This window comes from Numenius arquata, chromosome 2 (assembly GCF_964106895.1).
Source record: "Numenius arquata chromosome 2, bNumArq3.hap1.1, whole genome shotgun sequence".
Taxonomy (NCBI): Eukaryota; Metazoa; Chordata; class Aves; order Charadriiformes; family Scolopacidae; genus Numenius; species Numenius arquata.
In genome coordinates, this window is record NC_133577.1 from 40118712 (window position 1) to 40135443 (window position 16732).

Here is a 16732-nt window from a genome sequence, read left to right on the forward strand (position 1 = left end):
CCTCCTCACCGTAAGATAAATTGCTATAACAAATAAACCTCCAAATACCATGAGCACTTTTAACTAAATCAATAGTAACCAACAAAAATGAACATAATCACTATATTAGAGGAAATGGAAAAGTGGAAACGACGCAGGAAGGATCAAACTCTAATTCATAATGACTAACATGTAATTTTCCATTTTTCTGTAATTTTCCATCAAAAAAATAGGCAGGCATTCAAATGAAGAGAAATATGTTATGTTAGCCAGAGGTATGCAATGACATTTTAATTTCAAAGTAATTAAAGAACAAAATTTTAAGGTAGATATGCAATGCTTTAAGGTTATTTATTAGTCTTCAAAACTCTGTTTCAGGTGAAAACAAGCTGAGACCACAAACATCTGGAAAATAGTTTGATTCAGAGATACATTCCTTCCAGAAGACAATGTTCATAATCTAGTTAGATAAAGCAGAATAAAAGGACTAAGTCGTTAACTGTTTCACCGCATCATAAAGTACATAAACAGGACTAGAATGTACCAAAAACATCATGTAATGAATTATAGGCAAAATTAGCAGACAGAATGAAAATGAAAAAAAAAAATGGGTCAAGTCTATGGCTCTGAGCATCTACTCCTACCACATTTGAGTCTGGTCAGGACCATTTTTGACTCCTTAAAAAATTAAAAAAAACCCCACGACTATTACATTATACACACCATAGGAAAGTTTCTGTTTCCTAATACTATGCAACTTGGAATACAGTTAGAAAGAGAACATGAGATCTCACAAGGAAATTAAGTATTCCTTGTGTATTAGGAACGATAGAGGCTGATGACTGGACAAAACAGGGGGTATCTATATCAGCATCTTAGTTCAAATTAGGAATCAAGTTTCAAAGCAACTGTCTCCAGTATCTTTATCTACTGCACTTTAGTCAATATCAAAAGGAATCTTGTAGAATACAAACTGGATTTCTGTTAAGTTAAACAGTAGTTCCACATACTCATAGACATTTAGTCCACAGGACCAGATTAGAGTTAGCCTAAAAATAAAACTGTTCAAAAGGTGTGTAGTGTGGATGCTAGGTCCTCAGCACCAAATATTTCAATTTTACTAATCCACTTCTACTGTATTGTACTATCTGCCAACATGAACAGTTATCAACTGCTGTTGAAGCTTCTCAGAGTTCTTTGAAGCTAACAGACACAGAAGGACTGTTGCCAATAATATATATGACAATCAAAATTGGTTGACGAAGCCATATCTTATTTGAATGGAGTGGAAAATGGTATTGGAATTCTCATTGCCAGAGTATAAATGATAGTGTGTTACCCAAGAAACAACTCAAAACCAGAATACATTGGTCTGATGCCTCAAGCTTCTCCTAACAGATGCTTGTGCTAGTTCAAGCAAGAGACCCTTGCCCAAATTATGCTTCTGTAGTAGCAACAAGGTACTTTCAAGACTTGTAAATCCACGGTCAAGGAAGACTACTTTGGGAGCTCAAGGTTAAGTACCCTTCTACTTTTTTCAAAATCTCCATAGATTTTTCTGGCACTACTACCTCCAATTTCTGGACAGGACAGGCATATTCTTTTACCTTTATATCCAGCAGATTATTGCAGACTAGAGCTTAGTGACAGGCCCAGACCGACCAAGCATATAAACCTAGAAGAAAGGCCTCTTGTTCCTGAGACAGTAAACAAACCTTGTAAGACTGGGAAAGCTACATGTCTTAGGCCAAATATAAATGTTCTTGCAAATGGGCAATACAAATAGAAAGAGAGTGTTTAAACACCTTCTAAAGAACCAACAAAGCATGCTTGTGTGATAGAAAAAGCTGAAGCCTACAAGGACAAAAGCAACCCTTTCTTCAGCCAGAGCAGACTGAAAAACTGAGAAGAAATACTTGGTGCCTTCGATGCACCATGCAAAAAAGATCATGTGAAAATGCTTTTCAAATTTCAAATACAGATAGCATACCCACACTTAACCAAAATCACATATAGGAAAGCATTTGGGAAAAAGTTCTTACTGTCAGAATTTCAGATTTGCAAAACTAAACATAGCTTCCAGGAACCAGAGAAATACCATTCTCACTGGAAACCCAGCAGACACAGCCAGTGCCCAGTGAGCAGCAGTTAGGCCACCACAAAGTCTATAAGCAGAGTTTAACAGATCATACTACCAGCTCCACTGTTACTCAAGCAGCTTTTAGTAGTCCAGTATCATGAAAGTCTTTACATGCAAGAACACAGCATATTGAATTTAAAGCTGCCACAATCACCACAGGAGAACCATTTCTGGTGAAAATCTGTCTCAGAAGCACTTAATGCAACAGAAATGTAATGTTGCAGCCTGTGAATACAGGTATATAGAAGCTTGGAAATAGTTTCCGCCAGTTCAAAAGCAGTTTACAAAGATTAATAGAGTTCTGTGGAAGAACATCAATAAAGGGGTATCTGAGTAACACCTGATCACAGCTGGTCATTAAGATTGCCTAACACAAGATCTTAGATAGCTACAATTAGTCAGCTATGGCCAAGACCCCTTCCCTCCGTAACAAAAACCATCTTTTACAGAAAAGTATCAACTTCTAAACAAATGCAGTCTTGGTCAGGGCACACCATTGCACAGGATGTCTTAAATAAGGGAGCAAAGAGAGAAGAACGTTTTTCTCTAAAAATTTCATTTATTCTCTGTTACTTCCCAGTAGACTGATTTGCACTCCTCTGGGAATATTTTCAGCTTCACAGTATACTACTTCAGCTCCCCAGAGTGGCTGCAAAATGGGGAGCGGAGGGATGTTAAAGCAATGAATGAACTCTTCAAAAACACACATAATCTTCACAAAGGTGGTATTTTTAAGGTTCCCCATAATGGTCTGGCCATACATATCTAGGTATTATATTGCTGGTGATAGAAGTAATTCTGTTTTCTGGAGCATCTACCAGGCATTGTGATCTTCTGAACAGATGCATGTTCACACCTATACCCCTCTCTGGCTTGCTTGGAAATTTAACAAGGGCAGGCAATTTTTACTACTGTACAGAAAGGATACAGTGCTACAAAGTGGACGAAAAAGAAGAAACCCTGGTGGATCAGCATTGAACTGTAAAACAGTAAATTGGCAACCCATTTCACCATACACAGAAGCTGGAAAATACAAAGCAACTTCTGTTTATTTCCTTCCTGAAACACTTTTTTCAGGGCAGAAATTGGCAAAAAGGGCAGAAATTGGAAACAGAAAAATATTGTTTGCCTAAGAAGATTTGAGACCGCTCTGCAACCACGTTACAGAAAATACAGGAGATGGAGTGATTCAAGATAAAATCACTATATTATCTGTCATCATTAGAACAGTACCTTTATACTGTCTGTATTTGTGAGTACGAATTACAGTACAAGTGAAACATGCTATATCTTATGAGTGTAGAGTTGTTCTTCAGTAAGAAGTCTACAGAGTTTTGAAAGCTGTTTCTTTTTTTAGAGAAATTATTTTTAAAGGTGTTTCTGAATTCCAAGGGCTTTGATGTTCCCCTTATAAATCTGCATAATCACATGTTAATTTATCAAATTGAACTGATCAGATTTTTTTCACTAATGAAATGCATCACTTCAAAACTTTTATTTCAACATTCATACAAAATAAGTGCACTGCATATTATTCAGCTTATATGCAAATCAGGCAAGTTCTGCATCCATTTAGTTTGTTAACATTTTCTTTATTTCTACTCTTAGCTTTAAATTACACTAGGAAATTCCAAGTACTATAATACAAGACTAAAATATTAGCACCGAAATCCTGTTTCGTTTACTCTGAGGGGAAAACAGACTGATGTCTACATTTAAAGTACCAAATTCTACTATAACCTGAAATACAGGCAGTGTAGCATTATTCCAAAACTCACTGTCTTTTTCTCTCTTCTGCATTGGTAGCTTCAATAAATATGCACAAGATTATGGTTTGATTTTGTCTGTTAGCTAACTGTGGGAAAGAAAAGGGCTCACAAAATGGCAAACAAGTTGAGCAACACGATATAGGGGAATAAATAGTCAGTAGGAAAAGGAAAAGGAATTTTTTTTATTAGAGGATTTTAATCTTACCGTGCTACAACTAAAAACTGGTCAATCTGACGGTCAGTAAGGGGGCTATCTGGATCCCATACTTTTACTTCCAGCTTTGCCTGTTCTCTGTCATCTAATTCTCCTGTCAAAAGGTAGATGGGACAAAACACTTATTACTCACAATGTTTTTCTCTGCGTATTTATTGTACTATGTTTAAAAGAGACATTGTACATTTTTAAACACACACACAGTACTTAAAAATCAGCAGTTATCCATTTAAATTCCATAATGCAGCATCAGTGAAATAAATATTTTCCCTTAACATCAGCATTTCAATTTAAGGAGGCATTCTTAGGAGGTGTAGTATCAAAGAACTTTTAAGAAAATGTGATTAAAAACTTGAAACCAGAATTTAAGTAACCAGTGGTTTCTTTAAATTGCTTCTCAACTATATCAAAGTTACTGTTTCACTCAAGCCATATTAAAATTAATTTTACACTTAACCAGATTTAGCAGTTGAATTCTATCCAATTTGTATTCTATGCCCCCAAAACAAAAAACATTATGAAAGTACTGTCTACTAGATTTAATTATTTTTTCCACCTCTTGCTCTCAGCCATTACATTGTCTGTATTGTTAACACAAATTGTATTAAAATTGCTGTGTATGTTGAGTAGTTATATCCTCATATAAAATAATGTATAGGGCTACAGCACAAGAAAGTTACTATATACTACATCATGATTTCCCAACTCCATTTGTCTGAATGGTGCAATTTGTGTACATGCATGTGGCTGAAACAATGGTGGTGGGGTTTTTCGATAATGCCCTGTATTTTGATAATTCCCTGTATAAATTGCTGTGTATTCATCATTAAAAGAGTATGGCATTTGTACCGCTTGGAAGAACAGTGAAGTGTGAAGACGCTACAATGATTCATGTTCATAGGGAAGCCTAAATCTTGGCTTGACTATTACACTAAGGACTTCTACTGCGAAATGAGAGGCTGATTAGGCAGGCAAGACATAATCTACTAGTATGAGAAGATTTACCTATGGAATGTGGCCAACACATTTAGGGCCACAACAGATGACAAGAACAAAGTTAGAATTGTTGTCTTTCCTTGGTATCTTAGAGTAAAAGCATGTTCTTCCTTCCAAGATGATGTGAAAAACTCCAGTGTTTAGTCGGATGCCAGTACTTTTATGAGCTATTACAAGAATAAAAACCTGTTCTCAAATACAGCTGTTCCATTTCCTTTGAAAATCCAGGCTGCGTAGGTACCTCTCTGAGCACACAGACCACTTTAATCTGTGTTATTTCTTATGACTTAATGAAAACAGCCAGTCTAAACACACATAGTATCATCAAGACATGAAATAACCCGTACACTTAAGAGTCTGGAAGCAGACTGCAAGCCAAGCACTGGCTTTTCGGAAATCTCATCGTATATGGCAAGTTTCTCTAGCACATTCATTCTAGAAGGAAATGGGAATGTGTTATATATTTATCCCTACCAAATACACAAGTGAAAACCGCACCATTGTCTGGCTAATGCTTCAGGAACAAATTTCACAGTTGCGTTCCCATAAAAACAAAGTAAATTACTTTTTTTTTTTGTACTCGGGCAATAAAAAATTGCCTTCCTAATGGGACTTATGCTTCTGTTTAAGATAGTTCGCATCCAGTACTAGAAACAAACTTAATTTCTGGCAATCTTGGGTAAGATTTTAGGTCTATAAACTTATTCAATGGTCTACACCCTTGTCAATACATTCATTTTTTCCATCTGTGACAGACATGTTGTGGGTGAGGTTCTACCTCTTATAAATAATCTCTGAGCACTTCAATCTGTTAATATATAGTTTTTAAATATCTTTAATGATAGTTAACTGTTTCAGGACATCATATCCCGGAATCAGAATTGTAGAAGTATGGCAAAACCCAATACTCAGGCAGGGCACGCTTCTCACAAAGCGAAAAACATCATACAAGCACGACACAAGTATTCAACAAAAACATGTCACTATTCTGAATCAAACTTGCAAAAAGATGAAAAAAATTGCAATACTACACGTCTTACTTCAAGTAAGGGTAAATAAACAATTACTACTACAAACCGTTGTTGTAACTGTTGATAAAGGTAAATCTGAAATATTGCCAAACAATATTTTGTAATGGCAGTAGACATAAATAGGATATGATCAATGGAATATCTATACCAAAAGATTCCAAGCACAGATAATGTAATATTTGCAATATTAAATATTACTGCAACAATAGCAGTCAGGTTTCCGGAAGGCCTGTGGTCTGCCAAATTGCACTTACAAAAAATGCTTCATTCCTCATTTTCCACTGAAATGGCAGGATACTATCCCTTAAACAGGAAGAAAAGTAACGTAAACATGAAATCATGAGGGCAGTCAAGTGGTACTGTAGAAATCTTTGAGAAGTTAATTTCAGGAATAAAAATTTTGTTTATTTCCTTTGAATGTGCTGAAAGAATCGGTATAGGAGGATCACGTAAGATTAACAGGTCTTCTTTCCAGAGGTCTTCTTTCAAAATAGTAATTACAAATAAAACCAAACCTGTTTTCCTTGAGCTGTCTGCCCTTGGTTAATCTTGCCTGCACCTTATACTATGGGATTTTTAACTTAGCAGACCCCTTTAAAACTATGACACAATTTCTGTTAACACCTCCTACATTCATCTTTTATATTGTTGAATTTGACACAGAACTATAAGACATTCAAACTGAACAGGTATCAAAGTTGCCATAATATTAATTCCTTATACTGCAAACTCTACAATACAAATGGAATGGGGAAGTTCAACTTTTAACATTTTCAGTGTTGCATTTGAGAAGGTACTCAGGTGCTGTTTTACAAGTGTTACTTTCCCTCACCACCACCAACATACCAATTACGACTTCTGAGAAGCGCTAGGCTATTTTTTTTTTGAATGGCTGGTATGACATACCAGTGTATCAAATTTATTTGGAGTGCTGCTTATAATTTCATTATTGCCCATCTAATCCTGAACATGAATTTTACTGGAAAACATCAGTAGACAGCCAGAAATATGCCTGCTTTTCTCCACATCAATCATTCAATGCCTTACTTCTCATGGTTCTCTTTTAATAAGAAGCAAAATGTTATTTTTTGCTTTAAAAAAAAAATAATTTAGGTTCTGCATTTCAGTTAGTCGTTTTAAACAAAGGAAAGCAAGATCTGTGCTTCATAAAACAAATGTAAGAAAAAATTTACAGAAGTAAACCAAATGCAAATTTTAATTGAATGCAATTAAAATGAACTACAAGATATTAAAGATCTACTCAGTCCTTTAGACTTCACTTCCTGCAGATAAATCCCCACAAGGTAATTAGTACCTTAGATTCAGCATGATTCTATGTTCTTCTTCTAACATATCCAACTAAGAGAAAATAACTTGCAATATGAACATTTTCTTAGAGTGCTTCATTTTACAGATATATAACAATGCTGCAATATTGTATCCTTTTAAGAAACTGAAATATATAAAAGTTGGATTTTTAAAAATGGCTTTCAGGGAAACAATGCCAATTCCACTTTCAATGACAAACAGTTGATGAGGTACCTGACTGAAAAATAGCCAGGAGGACCGCTTTTAGAGATGCCATTTGTCAGGTACAATGTCTTATTTTTGCATTTTGTATGATTTGCATTATTTTTCAAAATACCTTTTAATTCTCCTTTTCAAAAAGTAATATAGCAGTCACTTCAATCCAAACATACAATCTAAACACCTGCAGTGCTCAGATTTCAATGAACCCATCTTTCATGATATGCAAAACAGAGGTACCAGCTGCTAGATCCTTACTCACATGGGGCAGAAAATCTGTAGTTGTGATTTTTTGGTCATAGTAAGAAGGCAGACACAGACGCATGGACAGCAGTTGGACACCAGACCAGTAGTTTGTGCCACAGAGTTCCTTCTATTATGGAAATTCACTCAGGGCTTGATACAATCTCTTGGAATCAGCCAGGAGTTTTGATTCATGCATTAATTACCAGTCTCACTAGATACCTAAGCATATAAACATGAAGGCGTTTGTAGATGCTTATATGCTTAAAGCTTGGCACGTATGTAAGAAGTAAATTTATTGTTGTCGTCTTTACGCTTCAGTTTTATACCTGTGAAACAGAAATATCTCTTAGCTACATTGCAAGGATGTAGAAGAGAGATACTTGCCAGTTCTTAGCCTCCCTTAGTCCAGTTCAGTGTGCAACACAATGAAACTTCTACTAATAAAATACAGGATCAGATTTAGTAGATACAGCATTTAGCAGATTTTTGAGAGAACTGCTGGGCAGCATACTAACTGCAGGTAATCCTAAATGTCTTTTTGGACATAGCTTCATGCGCTATATAACATTGTAAAAATAGGCAACTAAATCACCAAAAATGAGGCTTCAATTCATGAACCACCTTCTCATGCTGCTGCTTAGACTGCTTGTCTGCAAACATCTCTCATTTACAGATGAAAAAAATAGCATCACATTGGATTTTCTCGTACTGCCAAGCTATGAACAAAGTTCCACACATTAAGCCTGTCTAAAGTAAAATGTGAGCCTTGTCCTTAAATGAAAAGTTCATTACTTCCCCTCTAAAACACTCAGCATATTCATTCTGTACAAAATGAATTATATGTTCACACACAGAGGTTAATTATCACAACATATCACACAGCTTTTAGCAAACAACTGAGGAGGGGGGGCATACACCGTTTTACTGAGAAAGCAGGTTACAAAATGTCAAACTAATTGCCACTGGGAAAAACAGTTTTACGTGAAGTATAGGAGGAAAGTCATCTTTCAGATGGATGTATAAACTTTATCTACTGACACTTAATGAGTTCATCTCTGCATAAACTGAATTCACAGTAAACAGCTAGCTGACTGTTGGTCTTAAGTAACAGATATAACAACCCTTCTCACTATAAAAGCTCTGCAGACACAGAATTCTTATATATATATTATTTTTTTTTGGTAATGATTTGTGATTCTCACCAGTACTGATAATCAAAAATCAGCCAGAAAAATAAGTTCAAAAACTTACACTCAACTCTGCAAAACATAAAACTAAGTTATGTGCAAATAACTTCTCTGATTAAAGTAACATGAGAAAGCTTAGGTTATTTAAAAGTGCAGGCGAAAGAAAAATTATCTGTTTACCTTTCAGTTGCAGAACAATTCCAATCCCCTTAGCTTTCCTGACAGATGTACATTCAAGATTTCAATTAGTCATGCAGATACCGAGTTGTATATTTGCACAAACCTTAAGGTAAAACTCAATATATGAATGAAAAGCAATTATAAAGACTAGAAATTAGAAACAGACTATATAATGACTACATGTATAGAGATATTGGGTGATACAAGCCCAGTATTTCTCTACAGCAACTTAAACTGCTACTGAGCATTTTCCAAGCCAATAAAACATGCATAGGCCAATTGCCTCCTATCCTATAAAGCTCTAGCCTATAAAAAAATTCAGTCGTTCTTCACTCACAAAAATCCCTTTCGAATGAAAACTGCTTCCAACACCAACAACCTTAGAGCGCTCTCAGCACCCAGCCTTGCAGTGCTTGTAAGTCAACCACTGATGATCAAAAGACCTCACAAAGCACTCAAAAGAGCTTTAATTCATCATGTTCTAAATTCCTAGAAATAAACAGAAACAATTACAATTGGGCTCAGAATAAACTAAACTGTAACCACACAGTAATGACAAACTTTTCCATAATGCTGCATCAAAAATGACTGGCTCATGGGAATGTCCAGTGCTGGAAGAAAGGAACAAATAAGGCTGCCTCTTTCCCAAAGCCCTCCAGAACAGTAGGAAAAAAGGAACTTCCACAGAGAACATGGAGGCATAATGTCCTAAAATCATACCATTCCTCACTTTATAGTCTTTATATTAAATTACATTTAGGTAGAATCCCCACTGTTACAGAAATGAAATAATAAAAAGTCCTTCCATTTTAGCTTTTTATGGCAATTCTAAAGGCAATGACCTAAATTAATATATTGCATAAAATTACAAGGTCTTCTTCAGTTCAAAGGCAAGGACAAGTATTCGACTAACGAAAAGATACCTGAAATTCACCTTTATTTTGGAACTGGCTTCTTGTACTCCTTTGATATCTGTGAATAAACCTGTACAATGTGACTTGCACCAAGATTCCCCGCACCTCACCCCCCATTTTACATTTTTTGTTTGGTTGGTAGACACTAGGCAGTGGTCCAGTATCTATTCCAATCTGAATACAGAAAGACTGCAACAGTCTTTCTGAATTCCTGAAATAACAACACATGAGGTAATACAGTTTTCAGGAGAGCATAGTGAAAATTATTCTGTGTATAAATAATAACAGTACCATACTACCTATGAATATTAACAAGTCTTCAAAATTCTTGGTTTGGAAAGAGGGATACTACAATGCACAGACATTGTATTCTTCAAAAAAACCCCGCTAAACTAAAATTAAATCTCTAGTTCTGCAATTTTTTTTTACCTAGGCTAAATGGTATGAACATGCAAATTCACTTTGACTATAGTATTCTAAAGATAAATAGGGCTATTCATTTGCATAAATGTAAACAAAACATAATTTAGAGAAAAACTTTTTCTTTAGGATGAAATGTATTTTGACTTATTCAAGTGTAAAAAACACATTTCATCTGCATCTGGTATTTGTTTTCCATCTTCTACAGAATAAACTTAAAAAGAAAATCAGACTCAGAGTACCACAGCAAAGGAAATGAAAACGTGAACTTACAATAAGTCCATTTAGGCAAAGTTACTGAGGTAGAAAAAAAACGGCAAAGTCAATTAAACCCTAAGACGTTGCTGCTTGAAAAGAGATTTGAGCACTCACTGTGATACATTATTTGGGATAATAAGCACATACACAGCATACAATAAATAACTACCCCTCATAAGACTGTCTACAAGACTATTTGAACAATCTCAGCCAAGGCTCTACAGCTATTATTAATAAAGAAGTCTTTCTGACAGCAATCATGCCCAACATTCTACAGCAACAACCCAGCAGACACCATGCCTCAGACTTCTCAAGAAGCTAAAGACAGCAGGAAACCATGGTTCTCTTGTTACAAAGACTAATACTCCAACTGACTTCAAGTATAAAGCAAACTAAAGAAAAGTAGACCTGTTTTTACAATTCGGGGCAGGGACAAAGCAGGGAAAAAAACCCCAAACCAAACCAAAACACTCCAACAACCCCCAAGCAGAACAACCCAAACAATTCGCCTCAATTGTTGAGCAGTTTTTATAAACTGTAATTGCTAAACAGCACAATTTCCAACTCTTCTAATTTATCATTTGACTGTTGATATAGAAGTTGTGAATGATCTGAGAATAGCTCAGAAATTTCCATTACTACATTATATAAGAATACTGTATTATATGTATATAAGAACCAACTTAATCAATATAACTGCTTGTTCGATCAAAATTGTACATGCACTTAAAACCTCAATGAATAGTACCGAAAGGCAACAAATATTTTTAAATAACATTACTGAAAAGACTTCAAAAAATACTGTTTTATAACACGAAGCTCTCAAACACCTAATTGAGCTTCTGCAGTATATATGGCTGCAATCCTAAACTACAGATTTCCCTTGCATCTGCAAGGTTAGACAGAAGTAAATGAAGCCTTTACTGAAAACAGGCACAGAGCCCATTTACATGTGCTTTGTTTAATTTATAGTAAAACTGATAAAAGTCTATAAACATGCATTTGATTGCCCAGCACATAAATCACTAACTCAGCTCCCTAGTAGAGAAACTGGAAAGACTGATGTAAAGGCTATTATAATCCTACTAAAATTTGACATGTACAACATTGTAAACAGTACTTCACTATTTGTAATGATCATGCATTTGACAGTTAATTCTAAATAATTTACTCCACTGAGCTTAATAAAAAGGAAAAAAAAAATCTGCAAATTGGACAAGTGACTACCATATTTAAATTTGTTAATCCTCAAGAAACAGCTCCTTCTTTTACAAATATTATAGTAAAACTTTTCACGTTAACTCAAAGTCAAAAAGTGCAACCAACAGAAACTCCATCAAGAACAAAATACATTTGTGTACACATAAACAGGAGTTTTATTCTGGTGTATTACCTTTGTCGACATTCATCTCATCTAACCTTAAACATCCTGTGATGTATTTTAGATATCCATCTTCAGCTGAGATGAATCAAGTCTTGGCAACGTTCCTCTGCTCTGACCATAAAGGTAAGTCTTACTGGGTTAGAACAATCACACCTTTTGTGTCTTGCGCTCTATTCTAATTTCCACAAGTAGGAACTCCTGAATCTGTTTGTTGGATCTTTTGTGCCACACACTCCTTCTGAAAACTTCATTAGAATAGAAAGCCATTATCTTTTAATTGAACTAATCAGCCTCAATCACCCTCTCTGCTTCTTGCATATTCTGACAGATGTTTTGAAATGATAATTTGTTTTGCTGATAAGTTACTAGGTTTTCCAACAACTTTGAAGCTTATACGTTTCACACTGAACTTGGTGGAATAGTTTTCTACAAGGTTCCTAGGCATCTTCTTGAAGCAAATGCAAGTTAGGTATAAAAGTTTCCTTTTATACTTGCTCCTGAAGGCAGTTCTGGTACCAGAATTTGAGCTTTGCTTTCTGCTGTCTAGAGCTCAGTAAGGTCAGCTTGAACTGACAGAAATCCGGTCTTAAACAACAGACTATGGACAAATTGCTGTGTGTAGAACAAAAGAGGTGCACAAGCTACTACACAAATGAGTTCCTCCACTCCATCCAAAAAAGTACTTTCAGTTGACAGCTTTTTCCACAAAAATCTTTTCCTTGCACGCCAAGAAACTGCTCATCGAAGAGCCTAAAGCTAATGTTGTTGTCACCTTCTGCGTGCACAGGAAATGCAATTCTTTCTTTGATGACTCTACCTAAGCAACTGGGTTTAAACTAAATCCACCGATTTATTCCTGTAATTGCAAATTGGTTCACTCACAAAGGAAACGTTAACTACTTCAGGACCACATGGTTTCAAACTAAGGAGCCTTCATGGTTTCTTCAAGCCAGTTAAAAACAAAAGGCCAGACATACACTATTTGGGAAATAGTATACGGAAACTCAGGAAAAAAGGCAAAATTTTCTGAATTTTATTTTCTAAGAACTGCCTATTGTATTAATGTGTCCAGTTCTCATATACAACAATTGTCATAAGACTGATCACTTAGCACAAGTTACAGACCATATTTTCTGAAAATTGATAGGACACAGACACAGTATTTGTTTATCCTGTCAGACATTTCTCATAGACACACATTATGTCTTCAGTATCTAACTAATTGCATCAGTCTCTGATTTTAATACTTAAATATTAGAATACAGACTATTCTAAAAATATTTCATATTGCCTGATTTTTTTCTTCTCACAGCAGAATTAAATCATTGCAACTACATCAACACTAATAGAGATAATCCAGCACACAGACTTTTGACAAGAGAATCAGTTGTGCCATTCAAACAGCTCCTGCAGGTCTCTGGCCAGTGTAAGTGATTTTCAAATTCAGCAGTGGTTCTTCCAGTAAATGGGAGCATTACGCACCACAAAGTAACAGACCAGATCCCTCTTCATGAACTTACAGATGGGTTCCACTATTCTAAAACATATTTTTCATTTATTAAATGAAAACAAAATTTTATGTATATGGAAAGCATTTCCAGAACCAGAAAATACAATACATTGAGCCTAAGCATCTTGTACTTTAATAATGTTAAAAATCCAAACAGTATGTAGATGAGTTTCTTATTTGTCTCTTTAGTTGTAACAATTTTTAAACTTAAAATCTCGGAATTCCAATATTCCCGAACATTAACAGGCTTGAACTCTGAGTTTTATAGTTTCTATCTGAAATGTCTGATCTATTGAAAACAACATGCTCTTAAAACTGAGTTGCAATAAGAAGTAAAAAAAACAGAGAAGACACTAGGAAATACCTCTAAAGGAATTATTTTGTTCTTTTTCAAAACAGAGAAAAGTTTTAGAAGTCCTGGATACAAGTTTTCTGAATATCACCCAAAATTTACAGCTTAAATTTCCCCAACTGCTCTCCTTCTTCTTATTGATCACGCAGCTATTTGAACTCCATTAATTCTAAAATGCCTTCCCTTCAAGAAATGGAACTGACTGCACAGCAATTCCTATTTCTAGGTACTCTCTGGATACTTTCAGATGTGCAAGAAGGACTCTGGGGTTTTATACAGGTATCTTGAATATAGTTTATAATTTCATGTATTAAAAAGAAAAAAAAAAGCTTTGAATGGAATGTCTTTCCTAGAGGGTACTGCTTCTTCCACTTCAGAGACTCTAATTCCTCTTCCTCTCCATGTCTTAGTAAGGGGGTAGTCCTCTTCCCTGACAACTCCAAACTCTTCGTGCTGCTTTAAATGGCCAGAGAGTACCTAACTGTGTCAGATTCCTGCTCCATAAAGAATTCCCCAGAACACAGTGGTCTCCTTTTAAACCCACATACAACAGATAAGCAGCACTGGGCCAGGAACAGGACTGCAGTGGTCGAGGGACATTAGCATGAGGAAAAAAAAAAATCCGTGTAGCAGAATACAGACACCCCTGTAACAGTGACTCTAGGATCAACCCTCTTGGCTAATTAAAACAGGGATGTGCAAACAATTTGCCATTACCTGTTGTAGCACTCAAATAGTACTAGCAGTACTTAATACTAGTTGCCAGTTCTCTAGATAAACCTTCAAACCCAATGATTCCTCACCAGACCTGCCAACCTCTTGACACTTGTCTCCTTCCATATATCCCTGCATGGAGACCAAAACCTCATTTCCCACCAACTGCAAATCAACCCTAACTTTTCATGCATCCATCATCTTGTCTCCCAATCTGACGTGCCCCTATTTTGCCCAGTGATCTCTAGCTCCACATGACTTGCTCAGAACTCAGTATCCATACAGCAGGCACGATGAGCTGACAGAAGCTGCCACCATACACTGGCAATTAGCAGTAAATCATTCTTACCAGACACTTTCCACTGTTCAGATAAGCAGGTGCACACTGATAGTTGCAAACACCTACCACTGTGATGCTGTTCAGCATAACATAGGTTGGGAATCTTTGCGTGCCCAAAGACACCCTTCAACCACCTGAACAACTTAAGACGTGGAGAAATTTCAGAGCTTAACTCCCTCTATAATTTACTTTCTATCTGGTGGTTTTGTGCTATATCTCAGAAATTACCCCACATTTTTACAAGAGAGAAACAAAATTTTTAAAGGTTAGTAGTTGTTCTGTTAACTGAATCATACTATGCATATCTTACACTATTTCTTATACTGCAGTATTAAAATCTAATTATACTGAAGATTTTTTGGTAGGCATTAATGCTGTTAGCTTAACATTAGTGTTTGCACTTCCTAATCTTTGGGTGTTCCTTTTAATTTTAGGCTGAGATTTGCTAAGAGCTCAACATATTGTCTCAAGCCTTTATGTAAAAGTCAGCTGAAACTGAGCATGCTAATGGCAATAACTGAACACATACAAAAAAAAAAAAAAAAAAAAAGGTTATCTACTACCCAGCATCATCACTGGAGGGAAGGTGACTACCTAGCAGTTTGTGGTTTCTCTTGCAGCTTCTCTTAATGAAAAATGACTGTAGGTAAGCACAGAAGAAGATCTGGCCTAAGATCATCTTTGAAGCAAAGGTTTACTGATTTAACGACTGCTCACTTGCATGCTTTTTTAGTAAGTTAAGCTTCCAGTCCCAACAGATACAGCAGCACTTCCCCAGGACAGAAGGCAGAAGACTGTGGGCTGAATCTTATCAGTAGGCTGCTAAGCTGGAGTACCATAGTAGCATCAACTCAAATTGGAAGGGATCTCAGGAGGTCTCTAGCCCAACCTTTTCCTCAAAGCAGGCTTTGAGGTCAGACCAGAGCTTTATCCACTTGGGTCTTGAAAAGCTCTAAGGACAGAGATGGCACAACTTCCCTGGGTACTTGCTCCATCACCTGACCATCCTCACCACCTGACCATTCTGCTCATGGCCGTTCTGAACCCCTCATTTCAAGTTATGTTTGGTTTAGCCCACCTTCCCACTACGCACCACTGTCAAGAACCTGTCTGTCTTCTCAACATCCTCCCCTCAGTCACTGGGAGACTGATGTCAGTCTCCCCCTTGAAGCCACCTCTTCTCCAGGTTCAACAAGCTCAATTCTCTCAGCCTGTCCTTGCAGCACAAGTGCTCTAGCCCCAATAAGCACAATGGCCTCCACTGAACTTACTTCAGTTTATTAATAACTTTCCCATATTGGGGAACCCAAAGCTGGATGCAGTATCTAGATGTGATCTAATGAGCGCTCAGTAAAGGTGGATGATCGCTTTCCTTGATCTACAGGATATGTGGCCAGGTGACACAGCCAAGACAGAATGCGGTTGTCTTCCTTCGCTGCCAGGGTACACTGATAGCTTGTGTTCTCTTGCTGTCTGCCAGCACCCCAGGGCCTTTCCCACAGAGCTGCTCCTCTCAACCTCTTCACACCCCAATAAATTTCATACATTTATGAAATATATAAATAAGAGTA

At 36.4% G+C, this 16732-nt stretch overlaps 1 protein-coding gene across 1 annotated transcript in view; it reads right to left on the minus strand.

The window, feature by feature from the left end:
• MTA3 (metastasis associated 1 family member 3) overlaps positions 1 to 16732 on the minus strand; it is a 138001-nt gene that overhangs the window by 76804 nt on the left and 44465 nt on the right. The window contains exon 7 of the mRNA XM_074163119.1: positions 4094 to 4196. Coding sequence (XP_074019220.1) covers positions 4094 to 4196 — 103 coding nt within the window. The remainder of the gene's footprint in view (positions 1 to 4093; positions 4197 to 16732) is intronic.